Source organism: Trichosurus vulpecula, chromosome 3 (assembly GCF_011100635.1).
Source record: "Trichosurus vulpecula isolate mTriVul1 chromosome 3, mTriVul1.pri, whole genome shotgun sequence".
NCBI lineage: Eukaryota > Metazoa > Chordata > Mammalia > Diprotodontia > Phalangeridae > Trichosurus > Trichosurus vulpecula.
The window spans coordinates 176,540,890-176,562,504 of NC_050575.1; the positions used below are offsets into that span (position 1 = coordinate 176,540,890).

General features: G+C 39.6%; 2 protein-coding genes across 5 annotated transcripts in view; both read right to left on the reverse strand.

Moving 5' to 3' along the window:
* GRIN1 (glutamate ionotropic receptor NMDA type subunit 1) overlaps positions 1 to 3,187 on the reverse strand; it is a 41,159-nt gene extending 37,972 nt beyond the window's left edge. For 2 of the 4 annotated variants that reach the window (XM_036751292.1, XM_036751290.1), the window contains exon 1: positions 2,409 to 3,063. In XM_036751292.1, coding sequence (XP_036607187.1) covers positions 2,409 to 2,657 — 249 coding nt within the window. In that variant the 5' untranslated portion in view covers positions 2,658 to 3,063. Of the gene's footprint in view, positions 1 to 2,408 lie in introns of all 4 variants that reach the window. The other 2 variants (XM_036751291.1, XM_036751293.1) reach the window with 2 other exon arrangements.
* The window catches only part of LOC118842317 (proline-rich protein 18-like), a 62,611-nt gene continuing 43,746 nt past the window's right edge, over positions 2,751 to 21,615 (reverse strand). The window contains exon 3 of the mRNA XM_036749887.1: positions 2,751 to 2,954. Coding sequence (XP_036605782.1) covers positions 2,751 to 2,954 — 204 coding nt within the window. The remainder of the gene's footprint in view (positions 2,955 to 21,615) is intronic.

Sequence of the window (21,615 nt, forward strand, 5' to 3'; positions counted from 1 at the left end):
CATCAGCATTCCCAGACAGGGATCTTGGGGAGCCAAATTGCTGGCTACAGATGTGGTCTCATAAATGAGCCTCTAGGAGCTAAACAATCAGTCTGGTCTTGAGAAAGATGATAAATAGACTGTGGATCTGATTCCTGAAAACACTTTTGCTCCTACGGACCTGTGCACTGTCCCCTCCTAACTCACCATCCCCATGTGATCTGGTAAGTGGTAATTTGGAGGCATGGATCTAAGTTTCTCCTTTCCCCACATTCCTCCCCCACAAGGAACACTGTCATAGGGAACAGCTGTTCCCTGCTGGGTGCCTCCATCTATTCTTCAGCCCCCACAGTCTCTGACAAGGCAACACTGCTTTACACTCCCTCGCCTCCTACTGCCCGGATTTGGCTTTCTGTCAGTTTGGGTGAGTGGTCTTGGGAGGAGCCTGAGAGCAAGCAGTATCCCCCTCCTACATGAATGGACATTCTGGAGAGAAGGTCATTGAGTATAACCTGGCACATGGACAGAGAGCTGAGGTGATTCCAGTGTAGTGGCCTCAGGATACAGTGAGAGGGTCCTGTGGTGGGTTGGGAGCTGGGGGACATTTTATTATTTAACCATTAGGACCTTGACATTGACACTCCCTGATTTTGATAATTGCCTAGAACATTGCCTAGAATGCCATACACTGTATCTGAGCACCTGTGCCTTAGGGGCTCTGTCTCTGAGTGTGTGTCTCTCTGTCTCACTGTCTCTTACATAAAGGGCTGCATTGCGGGTAATCCTCTTGGCTTCGTTGGAATTCAAAAGGAAGCTGAGCTCCAGGGGAGGGATAACTTTAGATGGACAAGGAAGCTATGTTAACCTCCCCTTCCTCTTACTTCGTACACCTCCTCCCATGTACACCGCCCCCCCCCCCACACACACATGCACGCACACATGCACGCATACAGAATGTATAACCTCTATGTATGCTTCACAGAGCCAAATACATATATTTGTATGTATACGTATATATTTGTGAACAGTGTGTGTGTGTACACCATACACAAAAGAACATACTTCTCATACCTGTGACATTCCCGTATTCACACACTGTGATCACATGTGTATACTGTACATATTCTTCATACATATAGAACCACACATGTACCCTGCCCCCATGTAAAACAGTTATATGTATAATAGCAACATAGAAAGGCAACCATTTTCTCTTCCCATGTAGATACTGAAGAATGAAAGAGGCAGAGAGAGATTTGAGAGAACTAAAAGATAAAATAGGACACAGTGATGGCCTCAGATCCTCTCCTAAAGCTCCATTCTGTGAGTACATGACTGCTGTTCAGGCATTCACATCCTGCACACACTAATACACAGAATGATCTCTCTCTCTCCTGCTTTCCCACTCTCTCTTGCTCTCTACTCCTCCTATCTCCCTCCCTCTTCTCTTCTGCTTGTTCTCAGCCTCCCACTCTCTCCTCTCCCTACCTTCACCTTTCTCTTGCTCTCCGCCTCCCTCCCTCCTTTCTCCCTCATTCTCCACTTTCCTGCTCTATCTCTTACTTTCTCTCTCTTCTCCCTCCTTCCTCCTCCTCTTCTTCCTCTCTCTCTCTCCCTCTCTCTCTCATCAGAATCTCAGTGCATGCCAGATATCTGTTCTGGCTTCTCTGAGAAATGATGGGGGCAGCAAGATAATTAACCAAATACTGGACCTGGGGACAAAGGTGTGAAGGGATGGATAGATGGACTGTTGGATGGAAAGATGGCTGGCTGCATTAGAGTCCTCTACAAAAAGAAATGAAATTGAGGGAATCTGGGAGCAAATGAAATGATCATTGGGAAGATATGGGATCTGAGAAAGCCAGGCAAGGAAGTAAGGGAATGATAGGAGACTGGAGGGGAGGAGGGGAAAAGAGATGAAGAGGTAGAGGAGGATGATCAGGAAGAAAGGAATTGTAGGAGGTTGTAGAGGAGAATAGAGAGGAGAGAATTGATAAGGTGGATAAGGGGTTGAAAGGAGAATAATGGGAAGAGAGGAGAAAGATAGAGGAAGATGGAGGGAAAGGAATAAAATGGAGTGGAAGAAGAGAGATGAAGAGGATGATGGAGAAGGAGAGGACTGAGGGAAGGACAGTGAAATGGAGGGGAGGGATGTGGATGAAGAGGATGGTGGAAGAAAAGAGAGTGGAGGTAAGAAAGGAGGAGAATAGAGAAGAGAAATTGGGTTGGGATGGGAGAAGAGGGAGGAGGGAGAGAGAGAAAGAAAGAGAGGAAAGAGACAGGGATTAAGGAGGACATTGAAAGAGATAAAACGGCAGAGCACGACAAATGATAAGAGTTAGGGGTTGTGTGTGATGGTTATGAATGGTGTGAAGGAGGGGAAAAGGGTTTGGTCACTAGGGCTAGACCCCAGAGGAGGGGGAGGGTACCTGGCTGGAGATGAGGTCTTCACACACAGACAAGGCCATCTGGATGGCATTGGGCTTGTGGGTGACCGAGGTAGCATTAAGCTGTATCTTCCAGGATCCATGCCGTTTGTTGGCCTGGTTCACAGCCTCACGAAACATCTGTTCATGTTTTCGGGTGCTCAGAACTGCGCCAATGTTAACGATCTTGGGGTCGCAAGCGGCGCGGGCGAAGGAACAAGAGAAGAGCAGGGCGAGCAACAGTAGACGCATCGTGCTCTTGGGCCCCAACCTGGGCCCCGGGGTGTCAGCAGCTCCGCACCTGCATGCCCCTGGGCATTCCCAGCTGTGCGCCCCAGGCGCGTTCTACTCCCAGCTCCCCACGCTGTCCGAGGTTCTGAAGTGACGGCCGTGAGCTGCACGGCAGGGTGGCCCAGGGACCCGCAGCGCCTTGTAGGGAACGGGTGAGTGGAGCGAATTGAGGGGACCCAGCGGCAGCAGCTCTGGTCCTGACGCTGTGGCTTTTGCCGCAGCTGCTGCTGCGGGGCTAGCGGGGATGCGCCTGCGGAGCTAGAGAGAGAGAGAGAGAACGACCCCCCCCCCAAGCCCCTCCTCGCTTGCCACCCCCGCCTCCCCAAACCTTCCTTCTCCCAACCCCAACCCCAACACACACCAGAATGTGTGCGCGCGTGCTCGTACGCGCGGATGCGAGCAACTGTGAACGAGTGTTAGTGACACGTACAGTGGTGTTCGGGTCTCCAGCCCACTGAGTGTGGAGCACGGAGGTTGGGGGTGGGGGTGGTGAAGAAGGCGCCGGGAGAACGGGTTTCCCTACCTCGCGTTCTAGTTCCTCCCACCCCGCCCCCCTACTCCCATCCCCGACTATGTGTCGCTGCCTACCAGTTTAGGTCACCTCATGGCTGGTCTGAGTGTCTGGGATAGGTGATCACAAACGGGAAATATCTATTCTGAGTGACTTTTGGATGAGGACTCCAGCAGTTCCCAGGTTCTTGAACCTTCCTCACCTCCAGAGAAAGCTTCACTAGCCCATCACTGGAGCTCAGGTCTTCCTACTTGCGAGCTTTAGGAGGGAAGAGAGAAAAAGGGAGGAGAAGCCGAAGTAGTTTCTCTTCCAGGAGCTCTGGTTTCCATAATGAGGAATCAGGAAGGGAAGAGGCTTCAAAATGAGCCAGGCTATTACAGTCAGGGCGGCACCTAAAGGGATAAAGATAGAAGGGGGGTAATTCTCATCTCAAGTGGGGGAAGAAAAAAAAATAAAGAGGGCTGGATCTACACAAGAACGAATTGAGGTTAAACACTAGAAAGAACTTCCACCTGATAAGGCACATGTCAGAGAAAATCAGGGCTACTTAATCTTTCCTTTTTTCTTGCCTCTGTAATTCAACACCCACCCCCAACCCCCTTCAGTCTCTTTACCAGTCTAAAGATTTTTTTCCCTTTCCCTCTTCCCCAGGTCATATAACTTAGGAATAATGAAGAAAATGGGGTTCCTTTATCTAAGCCATATTCCATCTTTGTGTTCCCACCCTCCCATTACCACCTGTCTATCTCTTCCTATCCTTTTGCCCTTTTGCAGTCCCCTCTACCAGGAGTTTCTACCCCTATTCCCCTGGCTCTATTCCCTATCCCCTAAACTCTCCTTCCTTGTCCCCCTCCCCCATGGTGGGAGATTTGGCACTCTGCCTCTGCTGGTGACATCACTGTTTCCATGGCAACTGAAGATTCTCTTGGCCTAGCGAAAGAGCCCCAAACTGGGACAAAGGAGGGACCTTACCCCAACCCTCCTGAAAAGGCTGGTCATGGGAAGTAGACGTGGGGTGGAGGTATTGCCTTCTCAGGGACACAGTTGGGTTAGCTTTCTCTCCAACCCCCAGAATCACAGGGGTGGTCTCTTCCTCCTTTTTACTTCATGCCTTGCCTTCCTGGCTACTATGTGACCTTGGGCAAATCACATCCTCTCTGGGCCTCAGATTTCTCATCTGTAAAATGAAGAGATTCAAGGAGATGCTTCTATGTTTCAGAATCCATTCACTACCCAGAAGCTAACTTCTCTCTAGTCTGCCCTATTCTTGGTCTCTGTCCCTATTAGACTGGATATGGAGAAACAGTCTAGAACCTCCCCAAAACATTCTAGCCTAGAGACTAGGAAGGACAGGTGCACTTTATTTTATACAACTGAGTTCCTAAGAAGGTTAGAAGGAATTTAAGGGGAGGTTTGTAAATGTTGCTGTTCTAAGTCACATTCAAATCTTTCATGACCTCATTTGGGGTTTTCTTGGCAAAGATATTGCAGTGGTTTGCATTTCCTTTTCTGGCTCATTTTACAGATGAGAACTGAAGTAAACAGGGTTAAGTGACTTTCTTAGGGTCACACCGCTAGTAAGTATCTGAGGCTAGATTTGAACTTGGATCTTCTTGACTCCAGGCCCAGCACGCTTTCCACTGCACCAGCTAGCTGCCCCGGGTTTGTAAATGGCATGTTTTTTATTTCGTTTTTTCCTAGGTGACTTAGGGGACCATTTCATACCTCCTTAATTGACTTCTTCACAAACTTTCCATAGCCAGGCTATACTAATCTTGATTTTCCCATGCCCTTCCTATTCCTGGTCCTTGGTCACCTAGACTAGGACAGTTTTTCTGAGATCTGTGTTCCTCCCATGCCTGCCACATTTTAGACAGATGTGGCTACATGTGACATAACATTCTGGTATAGTAGAAAGAGCAATAGATTTGGATTTGGAGTCAGAAGACCTAGGTTTGAACCCAGGCTTTGCTGCTTGGATGTGACTCTAGGCAAATCACTTAACCTCTTTGGGCCTCAGTTTGTTTCCTTTTATTATTATTATAAAAATGTTATTTTTTCTCTTTTCCTCTACACACTAGAAAAGAAAAAGAAAAACAGAATTAATGTAGCAAATCCATAGTCAAGCATGGGCCTATTTTTCTATATGTGTAAAATGAGGCGGTTTGACAAGATCACTTCTAAGATTCTCCCTCTGTGTCCTATAATCCTGTGCAGCTCCTGTTTTAGATCAGTTAGGAAAAGACAGATAAGGAGCATGTAATCTTCAGGGCAGAGGAATGCAAGCACTTACCATATGTGTTAAGAGGCGGGACTAAAGTAGGAGAAGTTGTAGAATCCGGGAATGTATCTGTCACATATACTTGTCAAATATGTGACAAGGACAACTATGTATACCCATTTCTAGGCTTATTTTCAGGAGGAATATTAACCAGCTGGTATAATGGGAGGGGTAAGGATGTAGATGGAAGATGGCCATGGAAACTCTTGCTAGGCCCCTAACCTCATCCCTCCTTGAGATAGCGGAAGATGCAGGAAGAAGAGAGTCTTGGGAGCTCATAGTATGATTGGAAAGACAAGACTGAGTTAATTCAACCAACATTAAACACAGAATATATATATAGTGTGCCAGCTTAGCTCAGAGCATGTATACAAAGACAAAAAATGATATAGTACCTGACTTTAGATATTTACAGCCTGGCGGAAACCATATATGCACAAATACGCATACTGTATGCTATAAGGTTGAATGTGATAAGGGGAAAGGATATCCTCAAAGTACTATAAGAAAATTTGATTAGGGAGTACAATGAGAAGAAAATTTCTACAAGAACAAAGTACTGTAACAAAATCTGAGCATGACTTTCAGCTGGGACTGGGAAGTGGCTGGACCTGGGTTGAGAAGGCTTGGTACCTGAGCTGGATCTTGAAGGCAGTGAACCTCTTTAAGCCTCAGTTTTCTCATTTATGAAATTAGGAGATTAGATAGAGACTGGTAACTTAGGAGAAGGATTTCAACAGGCAGAGATGTGAAAGGAAAGCATTTTAGGTAAGGAGAACTGGGCAAAAGGCAGGAAGACAAGATCAAGGAACAAATGATATTCTGGTTCATCTGGCAATGGAGAATGAATGGGAGGAAGTAAGTGAAAGAAGATTAGAAAGGTAGGTTGGTCTCCAGACTATGGAGAGTCTTAAATTCGAGGTTGAGAAACTTATACTCTATTCTAGAGGCAAGAGGAAGCCACTGGAAATTTCTGAGTAGAGGAATGACATATTCAGACCTATTTATTAGGAAGATTATTTTGGAAGCTCTGAGAAGAGTGGACATTAGGTAGGTACTCTGAAGGTTTTTTGGAAGGACATAGACAAGAAACACAGGATAAGGAGGCTTGGATAAGTCATTATGGTGTAGATCAGTGGTGTCAAACCTAAATAGAGATAGAGACTATTAAACCATACAAAAGAATTTCTAACGGCTGCATATTGACTTAGAAAACCACACATGTTTATATGTCTTTTTTTTTTAACCACATCACCACATTAAAATCAGATAGGAACCACATTTTAATCTGGTTCAGACCACATTTGAGAATGTTGTGGTCTGCGTGTTTGACACACCTGAGGTAGATCATGAATATATGTAGTGATCACCCATATTGATGGAATCAATGGTGCATTGATGTATTGGACTTCAGAATGATTTAGGGAGAAGGAGGTAAAGACACTGGGCAGTAAAGAGAACCCCAAACGGCAGGTAATCAAATGCGTAAGTTTGGTTTGTTGGGCTCAGCTGATACCTTTTTGTTTTCCCAAGATGGCTGAAGACTCTCCACCAAAATTGAATTTTGCTTTTTATTTCTCCCAACTCCATGTAGAATTGCTGTTGCACAATGACTCATGGTTGAACACATTTCAGACTGCAGTGTTTCACTTGTCTGCCAGAGTCTGGGTGCGCCAGAGTCTAGGGCACCGGTATAGAAACTCTCTTGGCTAGAAACAAAAATCTTTCTCCTAACCAACCGAAATATAGCTACAATGAGGAATATGATTTTATTAAATGATGAAAGGGGACAGTAACAGAAAACTTCCCAAGCCCTTTTGGGAAGAGATAAAAAGCTTGGTTACTGGGTCTTATTAATCTCACCATTTCAAGCTTTCTAAAATCTGTCCCCTCCTCTTGAGTTTCACAGCCTTCCTCATACACTTTGCCTGGACTGTCTCCATGGCCTCCTAGCAGGTCTTCCTTTCTCTACTCTCTCCCAGGGATACACAAGGCATGCTGAATACCCCTCCCCCTACAATAGCTAGCTGCCCAATGAGTGCCTGAAATTTCTGTCTGGAACCTAGCCCAGCAAGTTTGGGCCCTAGGATTTTTAAGTGACTTGGGAGGTAAAAGACAGAAGATGGGAAGAGGAAGGAGAAACCAGAGGAATCTAGGTTGGACTGTTTGGGAGCAATCATATTCTAGTCCCAGGGTTCATAACCTCTTTTTTTTTTTTGCATCGTGGGCCCTTTTAGAAGCACCCTTCTCAGAATAAAATTTTTAAGTGAAATACATATGATTAACAAGAAATTAATTATATTGAAATACAGTTATCAAAATGTTTAAAGAACAAATTCATTGACCCTAGGTTAAGAATCTCTAGTCTAAAATTTTATCTCTTTGATTTGACCTTTAAAAAAGGGTATCTTAAAATTTAATTTAAAAAATTCTGAGCTTAAACACAAAAAAGAGTATTTTCATGTGCTCAGCAGAACACAAAAAAGATTGTATTATGAAACTGTGAATCACCATTTCAGAACTTTTGTTTTTTAAAATGTATTAGAAATTTGATACATTAATTTCAAAACTGTTCTATTTATCTTCTTCCTTCTGGACTTTGTGTTCTTTTCTGTGCATTTAAAAACTGTTTCAATAGTCTCCTTTTGGGGGGTATTGCTGTTGCTAATTTCACCTGGTCTTCCATAAAAACAGAAAAAAATCCTTTTAACAAAGAAACATAGTTAAGCAAAGCAAATCTATACAGTGACCATATCCAACAATGTATGTCTCTTTTCTCTTTCTATACCCTGACTACATCACTTCTCAGGAGACAGATAATGTACTTCATCATCCTCTGGAGGTGTAATTGGTCATTGCTTTCATTGGAGTTCTAAAGTCTTTCAAAATTGTTTCATTTTCTTTGAAATAAGGTGGTTCTCTTGTTTCTGCTCACTCCATGCTTCGTCAATTCATACTTCTATTTGAAGTCTTGATATTGTGTTTTACTATTGTCATCCATGGCCCGGGGAGCTTCTTCTCATAAAGGGCTCAAATAGACCCAGACTCATTCTTGGAGTGGGAGGGAAAGCTGACTACAAAGAGAGGGGATCAATTTTCTCTTGCTCTCTCTGGCTCATTATTCTCCCACCCCAGGGTCCCAGGGAAAATCTCTTAAATAAAGTTTAGATTTGACTTACGTCTACGGTCTCTCTAAAAAGGTATAACAGAGTCTCTTCTTATAGATGCAGATATATAGGTAAGCAGAGCAACTGATAGAGCATTTATTAAGCAATTCCTATGTGCCAGGTATTGTATTAAGCTTTAAGTATATAAATATAAGCAAGAGAGATAGTACCTGCCCTCAAGGAGCTTACAGTCTAATGAGGGAAGACAACACATGAATGGGAAGATGAAAAGGGGGTATAGTTCATATGTATTGGCATAGTGTGAAGATGGTTAGGAAGTGGCCTAATTCCAGGCAAGATGAAGCAAAAACTCACCTAACAAAGCTCAGAAATTTAGGGGCAAAGTCCAAGATTCTGGTGGGGCGTCATAAGGAAAATGATGAGGATGATTGCTGGATGTTTGGGGAGTGTGTTTATAACTTGTTCAATTTCTTTTTCTGAGATTTGGTTGTTTAAATTATCCATTTTTTTTCTTTTAATATGGGAATTTACATATTTTTTTAAAATATTAAAATATTTCACTTAAGTTGTCAATTTTATTACCATATAGTTGGGCAAAATAATTTCTAATTATGTCTTTTACTTCTTCTGCATTTATTGTGAATTCTCTCTTTTTTTTCATTTTAATGCTGGCAAGTTGTTTTTATGTTTTTTAATCAAGTTAGCTAATGGTTTATTCCTGGTTTTATTTATACACTTTATACACTATACATTTTCTTTTACTCATATACTTTATACGCATGGTTTTAAAATTTAAAGGTTTTGTTTGTTTGCTTATGCTGGTAAATATTTACTTTCTATAATGCTTATTTTCAGACACAGGCAGAATTATAGATCCTGTATTAGAGTAGGAACCACTGCCACCAACTTGACTGGTTTGGTTGTCCTAGTGGCAAAGTACAGAGAGAACCAGGAGAAAGCAGGTTGGTTTCTATGCCCAATTTTCTACCTTTGAAAGGAGGTGTCTGTTTTTAAAAAATATACATATCTGGTGGACAACAGGGTATATTTCATCCCAGCATAAAGAGCAAAGTTGCCCATTGTCACCACTGATTCTTCAAGGCTTCACTCTTCCCTGCCTTGCTGGTGAAGGGAAGGATGCTTCCCGTCCTTCATTGGTTTCTCCTTCTACATTCTTTCTTGGTGTAGATCATACCAATCCCGTGAGAAAACTCAATGAATTCCTTCTCAAAAGCATGGCATCAGACTGGCATCTTGTAAGATAGTTCAGCACTTATCATTGTCATCCATTTGTCAACACTGAGGCCTAGCTGGCTATGAACATCAAAGAATGGCATAGCTTCGGCCTAGTCCAAATGCCCCATCCTTTTCCTCCTCTACAAGTCTCTGCCATCCTATGGCTTCTTCGCAGCCTGCTGGCCATAAAGTGTCCAATTTTCAATTTTGTTCATCTTTTCTTTGATTTTCAGAATTCCTACTTTGGTGTTTAATTGAGCTTTCAAGGGCTTTTTTTTAGCTGACTACCCCAAATCATTGCCCTGTTGTTTTTTTCTTTTATTGGTAGAAGTATTTAGAGAAACACAGTTTCTCCTTAAGATTGCTTTGGCTGCATCTCCCCAATTTTTATATCTTGTCTCGTTGTCATTATCTTTAATGGAATTATCTATTGTTTCTGAGATTTGTCCTTTTACCTACCCATTCTTTAGAATTAAGTTACTTTGTCTTTAGTTGAGTTTTGATCTTGTCTTTAGTAACCCTTTACTGAATATAATTTCATTATATTGTGGTCAGTAAAGGCTGTGTTTAATATTACTGCTTTTTTGCATTTGTTTGTGAGGTTTTTACATCCTAAAATATGGTCAATTTTTGTAAAGGTGAAAGACATAGTTGAAAAATATGTATAATTCTTTCTATTTTCTACTCAATAATCACCAGAAATCTAGAATATCTGATGTTTCTAAAATTTTCTTCTTATCTATAATGGTTTTTTTTGTTTATTTTTGTATAGGTTTATTTATTTTTGAAAGGAGTACATTGAGGTCCCCACTATTTTGGTTTTACTCTCTATTTCTCCCTGACTCTCTTAGTTTTTCCTTTAAGTATTTAGATATTGTACCATGGATGTATATATGTTAAGTATAGAAATTTAATTCATTGTCTTTGGTGCCTTTCAGCAAAATGTTGCTTCTCTGTTTACCTTTTTTAATTAAATTTATTTTTTTGCTGTTACTTTGTCTGAAATCATGATTGCTATTGCTGATTTGTGGAGTTTAGCTAAGGTTTTGCTACAACCTCTTATTCTGTTCTTTGTGTTTTAAGTGAATTTCTTGTAAAGAACATATTTTTGGATTCTGCCTTCTAATCTACTCTGCTATCCTCTTCGATTTTACAGATGAATTCATCCCATCCACATTCATGGTTATGACAGTTAATTATATATTTCCCTCTATTCTATTCTTTTATACTCTTTCCTTTATTTGCTTCCAGCCCCCTCTTTACACAGAAGAAGGGTATGGATTAGGGGCATAATTAATACTAATTCTCTAGGCTTGATGCAAATAGCATCCACTGCCCTAACCTTCTTCTTTTGCCTTCATCCAGACCCAATCACAGATTTTTACCCTTCATTTCTTTCCTTTTAAACCCCTCTTCAGGACCCTCCACTCTGAACTTAGAGTTTGTTTAGCTTATAGCTAAATTCTTTCCCCTATCCTCATTTCCCTGTTGCCCTATTGAGTTGAATGTGTACCTAGACCAAAATCTTTAGGTCACTCTATGAGTTCTACCCTCCTTTGACCAGTTCAGATGAAAGTTAGATTCATTTAGGGTCCATTCCCCTGCCCCTTCCTGTATGTATAGACTTCTACTTGCTCACCCAAATATTAACAAGTTCTGCTACTTTTCCTTCTCTTTCCCTCCTAGTGTATCTATTTTCCGCTGCCTTTAATTTCTTCTTATAAGATGCTCAAAACATAACAAAATCGCTTTTGTCCCCTCTTTCTTATTTCTTACTTGGCTCTATGACCTCTAATGACCTAAGAATTCTGAAGGGATCCTTGCAGCATTTCCTTTATTAGATTGTAAATAGTTCATCTCTATATAGTCCTTTGTTATTGCTCATTTGTAATAACCTTGTTTTATTTCTCTTGACTACCCTGTTTGTATTACAAAGTTTCTGTTCCGATCTGATCTTTTCATTAAGAATGCTTTAAAGTCCTCTATTTAATTAAAGATCCATTTCCTCCCACTTTAGGATTATACTCAGTTTTGCTCAGTAAGTTATTCTTGGTTGTAGACCCATATGTTTTCCCTTTTAGACTTGAATTCTATGCTCTCCAGTGGTAGCACTATATACTTTGTGCTCCTGACTATGGTTCCTCAGTACTTGAATTCTTTCTTTTTGGATGCTTGTAGTATTTCTTCTTTGTCTTGGAAGCTTTGGATTTTTGCTATCTTGTTCCTGGGAGCTTTCACTTTGGGGTATCTTCCAGAAGATGATTAGTGCATTCTTTCTATTTTTTCCAGGAAGTGTTTTTTCATGATTTAAAAAAAATAATAAGATGTCCAGGACCTTTTTTTTATTTTTTTAGGTCATGGATTTTCAGGAAGTCCAATGAATTTTTGATTCTTAAATTGTCTCTCCTTGATCTGCTCTCCAGGTCAGTTTTGTGTGTGTATGTGTGTGTGTTTGTGTATGTGTGTGTATGTGTGTATGTTTTGACATGAGATACCTTATAGTTTCTTCTATTTTTTAAAATGTTTTGACTATTTTAATTTTTTTTGTTGTCTCATGTGCAACAAATTGTCTCATTAATTTTTATTTAGTTCATCCTAATTTTAGGGAGTCTGTTACTTGGGTAAGACTTTGTACATTTTGTGCCAAACTGTTATTTCTCTTTCTGAAGTCTTTCTTCCAAATTTCTCATTTCCTTTCCAGTTCTTTTCTCTATCACTCTCATTTAATTTATAATATCATTTTTTCTTTTAAGTTCACACAGTTTCTTTTAGGAATTCTACTTAATCTTGTAGGTAAGCTCTGTTTTCCTTTGAGGTTTTGCTTGTAAGTATTTTGGAGTAATTCTCTTCTTCCAAGCATCTTGGGATCCCTGGCATCCTAATAGCTCTTTACCCTTTTTTATTGTTGGTATCATTTACTTCTTCTGTTCTTACTTCCCAGACCAGGACTTGGATCAGGACTCAACTCTGTATATTTCTAGTGTAAATGTCATGACCCTTGTGTAAACTGATACAAAGTGAAATGAGCAGAACAAGGAGAACAATTTATACAATAATAACATTAAAAACAAGCAACTTTGAAAGACTTGAGAATTCTGATCAATAGTGACCAGCCATGATTCTAGAGGACTGATGATGAAATATGCTACCTACCTCCTAACAGAGAGGAAATGGCTCAGATCTCTCTCAATTAGCACATTTCTTTCCCTAGGATGGTTCTGACAACTTCCCAGAAAGGGTTTGAGGGTGATATATTGAAATTGTTGAGACACCTTGCTTTCTAGACATTGAAGAGTTGAAACTCTGCACAACTACAGCAATTTTGAATTTACCTGGAAGAAAAGGGAATCCCTAATTGACTTGATGGTAATTCTGAGTCCCTATAGAAAGGTAAGGGAGACCCTTTGCCAAGCCCTTGAGGATGAAAGGGATATCGCCTCATCAGAGGGCACTAAAGGGACAAAGATTTGGTATCATCCCCCAAAGGGGCTCTGTATCAGTAAGGCAAGATTCATGACCTCAAGGATGACAATGAACATGCCTGTATGGTTTGGAATCACAAAGTATGAAAAACTCTCTGGTCTGCACTCTGCTCTGCAGTCTCTCTTGATGCTGGCTCTCTCTCAATGTCTGCTGGCTGCTGATGTTTGCTTCTCAATTCTGCTTCTCTCACACTCTGGGCTCTCCTTATATACAGTTCTAGCCAGCATCTGATTGGGCTAGAACTCAGGTCTCTGATTGGCTGAATTCATGCACATCTGATTGGCTAGAACTCAGCATACACACAATTGGCTCTGGTTTTAGCACCTCTTCTTAGGGCCCTGAGGGCTTCACACCTCTTGAGACCTAATTAGCAAAAGGGTGTGGGCCTGGGACCTCATGCCTAGTTAGTGAAAGGGTGTGGGCCTGGGGCTTCTCACCTAGTAAGTAAAGGGTGTAAGTAAAGGCCCTATTGAATGGGTGGGGAAGATCTTTAATCATATTAACACCACCACCTCCCTGGGAGGAAGTGTAAGACTATGGAAGATTTTGGCTGGTAGGTGAAGGAACATTAAGTGAATGATGGCACAGGTTCAGTCTCAGTATCATCTTAGGTTCTGGGGTCAATTTGCATGCAAAAAGCTCACGACCTCTTGATACCCCTGACCCATGATCAGAATTGGTGACTGCTGGATGTGTCATCATGTCATCTGTGCTACGACCATGATGTTTTCAGTCCTTCTCTTTCTCAGTGTCATGGCTTTATATTAGAAGATCCTATATGCACTGTCTTTAAGCATCAGTGACCATATAGAAGATCTGGGACTTGGCCCTTCCAGTGAGGGGAGGCAAAGCCTGATCTTCACTCTCCTCTACATCTGGTCTCCCTGGTACTATGCTCCATCAGGAGATGGTCATTTTGTTTGTTTATTTTATGTCTTTCTGTTTTTATTTTATTTTTTTACCTGAACTGACCACTGCCTACAGTGCTACCCATGCCTGTCTTCTTACATCTCCATGGTTAGAGTTCTGTAGTAATGGTCCTAAGACCATTTAAATGGCTGAAGATCTCCTAGAACAGAGATTCGTAGCCTGGAGTCAATGAACCTTGTTTTTTATAAAAAAGGTTTTAATAACTGTATTTCAATTTAATTAGTTTCCTTTGTAACTCCTAATGTATTTCATTTTATGTATTTAAAAACATCATTCTGAAGAGTCAATATGTTTCTTGAGCCTGACAAAGGGGTTCGTTCATAACACAAAAAATGTTGAGAACTCTACCATAGAAGACCTTTAGAATTTTGCCACTAAGGGATGGGTTTTATAGGAGGAATATCTACTAAGATTGCTGCCATTTAGAGTAGGCTAGTTTTTCTCCATGTAATTGGGGTTTGAGAACTGACTGACTTTCTGGGATTTGTAGTTCAGAGGGACAAACATTTTCTTCCATTCCTGAGAGTGATTTGGACTATTACAATCTTTGAGCCAGGAGGTGGACTTGAGTTGCACTTGGGAATTTTGAGGTCCTTGCTGGAGAAATGAGACAGAGGGAACAGAGATAATGAAGCACACAAGCAGGAAGTCTGCCTGAAGGAGAAAGGAGACAGACAAGAAAGGGGAGCAGACAGCAGCTTAGGGGCTGATGATGATGAGCCACTGGGTCCCTGAAGAGAACATACTGTCATGTTCTGGGACCCAGTTTGCTAGTGAGAGTTGGAATTGAGATGAAGACTCCTAGAGCTTACTAAAAAACAAACAAACACACACACACCATGTTGGGAGAGGGTGGGATATATTGGTAAGTGTATATGAGATAAAACAAAAGATACTAATAAAATGTTCTTTTAAAAAGACATCTTGAAACAAATTTTGGTGCACGTGGAAGGGAAAGGAAAGAGGCAGAGCCATGTGTGCCAGTGGTCCTGCTGGCCACAGAGGGAGACTTGTCACTGTACTCAGACTGACATTTTTGGCACGACCACCACTGTAAGAGAGGCTTGAGCCGCCATCTGTTTGACTGGGACAGCTTGAGAGTAAGGACCCAGACTCAAAGCAAATATTCAAGCTGCCTTCCAAAACTCTGGGGAGCAAGTGTAGCCAGGGCAGAGATGATTGACAGGGTGACTGGATTAGCTGCTGCTTCTCAGAGGTGTATCAATTGGTGAGACAGAGGGATGTAAACTTGCCCCTTCCACAGTTTTTTCTTGCTCCAGTAAAGTGAGGTCCCTGAGCCCTAAAAAAGGGGTACAGACATGTAAATCCATCCCCCATTCTTTTTGCCACTGAAGGAAAGCAGGAAAAGTAATGGGAGCTTTTGCTTATGCTCAACATTAAGTTCATATTACCTCTGTGTGTGTGTGTGTGTGATCATAGCTGTGGTTATATATATATTTTGAGAAATGGTTAGAAATAGTTTTTCTGTTATTTTTGTTCCCTATAATAATGTACATATATATGTATGTATGTGCATATATATATGTATATGTATATGTATATATCTTCAAATCAGAATATCCATGAGATGACATAAAACGCAGACAGTCAGTCAAATTAAAGGGAATCTCTCAAATGCAGGGAGACCACAAGAGCCATGGAGAGAGAGCCGTAGTAGAGTTTTCATAATTCTAACATTTCAAAATTACATACCTTTTTGTTTCCCTAGAAAAATATTGAATTGGGCAAATACTCAAGAGCCACCAGCTGTTTGTTGGGGCATTGGGAAGGGGAGTAGTTTTAGAGTTTGTAGTCTGTGCACACTCTGGCCAGTAGTGGAGATACTGTGATCTTTGGGAAAGCTGAGGCATACAAACTGATACCCTCTGATGAAATCATTTGGCTGATGCCACCTGGTGACCAGTCAGTCAAAAAGCATTTATTAAATATTTACTAGGTATCAGCACTGTGCTAAACTTTGGGAAACAAAGACAGGCAAACACATGGTCTCTGTCCTCAAGGAGCTCACATTCTAATGTGAGGAGGCAACACGCAAACACAAAGTGTAAATGGGAGGTAATCTCAGAGAAAAGACACTGGTGGGGATGGGGTGGGGAGGTGTGAGAGATAGAGTGTCCTTATTGGCCACAAAAGTGTTCTTTTAGAAAAGAATTGATAGGCATACACACTGGTCTACAAAATGTCTGTAATGGTTGAAGTACAATTTGTTACCACTGATGATCATACTATCTATTCTTGATATTGATGACAAGAGATTTTGTAAGGGAAAAGATGCAACCATGAACTGATGATCTGAGAGGAGGATCTTAATTAACTAATAATTTGACAGTCTGCTTTTCTTAGCTTGCAGAAAGAAAACAAGAGAATGAACCAGGTGTGTGCTGCTATTGCTTCTGCAGGACCAATAAGTATACACCCAGCCTATTCCGTCTATCACATAAATGTGAAGAACCTGAAGAAAATTTAAGGAACTTGTTTGAAATAACCTGAGAGAAAGGGAACAGGGCCAGAAAGGTAAGCACACTGACTATAACTATTTGAAGGGCAAATTTACGGATAAATGAAGGGATACATGGACAAAGAAAATGAAAGGATACACAGAGGGAGTAGTTATGGACATTGTACATGTTGAAATTCATTTTTTCAAATGTCAATAGTTGTTTAACTGGTTTGGTTGATGTTCAGAGTTAAGTTCCTATTAAATATATAAGTAACCCTAGCTGTGGTTTTTCAGATATATCTAAATCTGTATCTATAGATATATACAATATACACACACATATAATACATGTATACGTATATATTTTTGTACGCATGTACATATATACATATTTGTAATTGTACATTTTATAGAGGCATAGAGATAGACAATGATCTAGGCCCAGAGTTGAATAGGAGGAGTCTATTGGACTGAATCGAATTTGGGTAAATGCCTATGTCTTTCAATGATCCTCAACTTCTCATTGCCACAAAAATTCATCTCTTTAATGCCAACATCCTCCTGGTGCTATATGGTGCCATATGACCGTAAATCAGAGGAATCAAAATTATCACTAGCTAAAAGGACAATAGACAAATGGTCAGCACAAGCAGCATGTAGCATGTCATTAATGATGACCTGGCCTAAAAGACATTATAAAAAGTTATGTATGATGAGAAAAGGAAGTGACCCAGTCATGAAGTAAGAATAAGAAAGTACAGGTGAATGGACCAAGTGAGATATTAGTACTCCCTAGTATTAAAATAATGAGTGATAAACAATGTCTATAACTATGTGGATGAAAAGATCACCAAAAGGAAGTTCAACTGTTCCCCCAAATGTCAGTTGGGGCAGAGACAAAGACTGATAAAATGTGAATTGTCCAGTGAGGCAGTAGTCTGAGGAAGTTTCGAAGTCCAGACCTAAGGGAAACTATAATCAAAGAGGAAAGAGTGAGAAAGCAAGCAAAAGGGGGAATAAAAGGAAAAAAAGACTGAAATTACAAAATAATTCAGGAAGAATAAAACTCTTTTAAAGACCTTGAGCATAAGCATATAAACCAACAAAGAAGATATTAATAAAAGAAAGGAATATGGCCTCTAGATCAGGTAAAAGAGTCCAGACAGCTACAAATTGATATTGTTAGACAAGGGAAAAAAGAATCACTTGAAATCAAATGAAAAATTGAAAATAAATACTGATGAAAGAGAGAACCCTGTTGATTACCAGGAAAATATGGAACCACAACATGATGTTCCTGAATGGTTTAAAAAAGAAATAAAAATTGTAAAAGCAGAAATTATGGCCTGAGAAGCAGAAGTAATTGGCAGAATAGAAAAAATTGAAACCACAGCAGCAAACCTCATTAAAGAAACAAAAGAGAGAACAAATGACTGAGAATTCAAATATGCAGAAGTGAAGAACATTTTGAAATAAGAGAAACAAAAAGCAATAACATTAAAATAAAATATTATCTCCATAAAGCAAAACATTGATCTTGAAGAGGGTGCAAAGGAACAATATAAGAATTATCGGTCTCCCAGAAGAACACAAGTCAAAAATCCTAAACACCATAATGCAAGAAACAATACAGGAAAATGGTCCAGTATTTCTGAACATAGCAAACAAAGTACCAGTCAAAAGAATCCACAGATCACCTCCAGAAAAACAACATTAACAAGCTAACCTCTGCTACAAACTCCAAGACACAAAGTAGTTAAATTCAACAATTCCAATGACAAAAGCCAAGTTCCTCAAGAGAACAAGAGAAGGACCTTCACATACAAGGGAAAGGAGACTTGCGTAACACAAGATTATTTTGAACGCACCAGAAACCACAAGAGGGAATAAAATAATGTGTTTAAAAGAACAAGGAGCTCAAGATTGAGCCCAAGGTGACGTACCCTGCAAACCTGAGCCTAACCTTTAATGAAAAAAAGATAGATGTTCAAATTAAAGAAATGTTTAAAGCATTTTTGTAAAGAAAAGAGACCTGAACAAATTGTTTGTTTTTCAAACATCTCAGACAATAGACATACAGGAAAGATAAACAAATACAGCAACGAGGACGATGGAAGAACAACAGAGATACCATGAAGAGATTTCTTTCTAAAAGTACTGAGGGAGAATGAAAATGGAAGTCAAATAAAATAAAATACAAAAGCTTGAAACATCATGGACTAAGTAAGCCTTGCAACTCCCTGCCTACAGGTGAATCAATGTGTGTGTGTGTGTCTGTGTGTTTTGTGGGATTAAATTGCAGAATGGAAGGGCTCATAAAAAAAGAGCGGGGAGGAGGGAGAAAGAGGGATGTGTGACGTATTCTAATCAAGTCAAAGGTTAATAACGAAGGGAAAATAACTCCTGTTGTCTCTCAGAAAGAAGGCCTATAGGAGGACTAATTAAGTATAAGGGTCATGAATCAAAGAATAAACATCTAGGGTAGACAGAAAGGGAAGATAAATGATGAAGGAATGAAGGGAAAAAACCCTTTTTAGACAAAAGTGTAGAAAATGAAATTTAAAAATTAACAAACAAAACAAGTTGAAGGGAAGGAGAGAGAGATTTTACTTGACTACATATCTAAGGAAAGAAAAGAGAGGAAGGCTTATGTAACTAAATTAAAGGAAGGAAGAAATGGGAACTAATAAATCAGAGAAAACTTCAAAACAAAGGAAAAAGTACAACAAATTGAGGTGAGCAAAGTGAAAGGAAGAGAACTGGTAGGAACAGAGTTGCCTTAAGGTAGATTAAGCTAAAATAACTAGAGAAAAAGTACTTCCCTTTACAGAGGAACAGGGAAAAACACCTTAATTTGAACTGCCTCCCCAATATTAGAGACAAATGGAGAAAAATACCGACCTAATTCTCATAACCTTAAATGTAAATGGATTTAACAACCCAAAATAAATGAAAAGAATGAAAGATTTCATAAGAAAATAAAACTCCACAATCTGTTGCTTAACAGAAACCTATCTAACAAAACAAAGGCACACACATACACAAAATGAAGGTCTGGAACAAAATTTACTACCATCACGTGAATCCCCAAAAAGCAAGAATTACAATCATGCTATCAGACAAATCAAAAACAAAAATTCGCAACATAAAGAGATAAACAATATCAGTTGTTTTTGTTTAGTTGTTTTTCTTATCCAAAAGAGAGAATTGAATCAGAATGGAGTGGGAGTTAAAGGATTGTAATATATAGACAAAAGTTAGAAAATCCCATATCTTAAAAAAAAAAGACTAGAAGTAAAGTCTCCAATACATTAGGTGGATTCTTTGGAGGATTTGTGGAAAGATGTCATATAGTTACACATGTGTGGGTTACATGTGAATAAAATTAATAAGGACATAATTACAATAGTAATGGTAGAGTGAGAAAATATTTGCAACAAAAGTCACTGGAAAAGGTAATGATGGCTAAGATATATAGTGAGCTGACAAAAATTTATAGCACTAAACTCCAGATTTTCAGAAAAATCATAAACTGTAAATGAACACATGGAAGCATGCTCCACATCACTAATAGTAAGCAAAATGAAAATTGAATCAACTGTGTGCTTTTACCGCAAATTGTGAAAATTAGGAAAGATAAAAGACATTCGGAACAATGTTACAGGGGTGATGAAAGGAGACACTGATGCACAATTGGTGGAAAGTGGGAAGTGGCATATCTATTCTGGATTGCAATTTGGAATTCTGTAGGAAAAATGAATTAATCATCCATGCTCTTTGACTCAGTGATCCCACTACTGGGCAATAATATCCCTAGGCAGTCAAAGACAGAAACAAAAGTACAATATAAACCAAAATATTCCTACATTTTTGTGGTAGCAAAGAACTGAAAAAAACAAAAACCAACTAGGTTCTTGCTGATTGGGTAATGGCTGAGTAATGGTTATATTAATTTAATGGGGTGTTTTTATGTAGTAATAACATAAGAAAAGATGACTCTGAAGAATTAAAAAAAAACATGTGAAGATCTCTATGAGCTGATGAAGAGTGAAATAAGCAGAACCAAGAAAACTATGTATATTTCTACAATGATAGAAAAGAAAGACCACTACAATGAAGTGGAACTTGCAATCATTGAAAAACTAAAGAACCTCCTAGAGAAGAGTTTAAAAAAGGTATGCTTTCTTCCTCAAGGAAGAGGGGGAGGGGACTAAGCCAGAATGTTGCATACGTTGACAGACATGTTTTCTGTATCAGATCTTTTTGTAACTGTTCTCCTTCATCAGAAACAAGAATTCAAGCTGCAGAAGATGGAGGTGGAAAACAGTTGTGATATAAAGACAATAAAACATATTTTAAACATAATATCTTCCATTAAAAGATCAACTGCATAAGTATAAAATGAGGGAGGCATATCTAGATAACAGTTCATGTAATAAGCCTTGGTAGATTCTTAGGTTACTTTGGAGAATACTTTTAAATTAAAAAAAATTTTTTTACTTAAAATTTTTAATGAATAAAAATCAAATTTCTTTTCTTCTCACCTACTCCTCCCATTGGAAAAATATGTAACAAATATGCAGAGTTAAGCAAAACAAATTCCTGTATTGTCCATGTCCAAAATATACATATATTTCATTCTGCATCATGAGTTCATCAACTTTCTGTCAGGAATTAGGTAGCATGCTTCATCATTTGTCACCTGGAATAATGGTTGGCCTTTATGTTGAGCAGAGTTCTTAAGTCTTTCAAAGTTGCTAGTCTTTACAATCGTTGTATAAATTGTTCTCCTGGTTCTGTTCACTGTGTATCAGTTTATATGAGTCTTCCTAGGTTTCTCTGAAACCATCCCTTTCATCATTTCTTATGGTACTATGGTACCATATTCA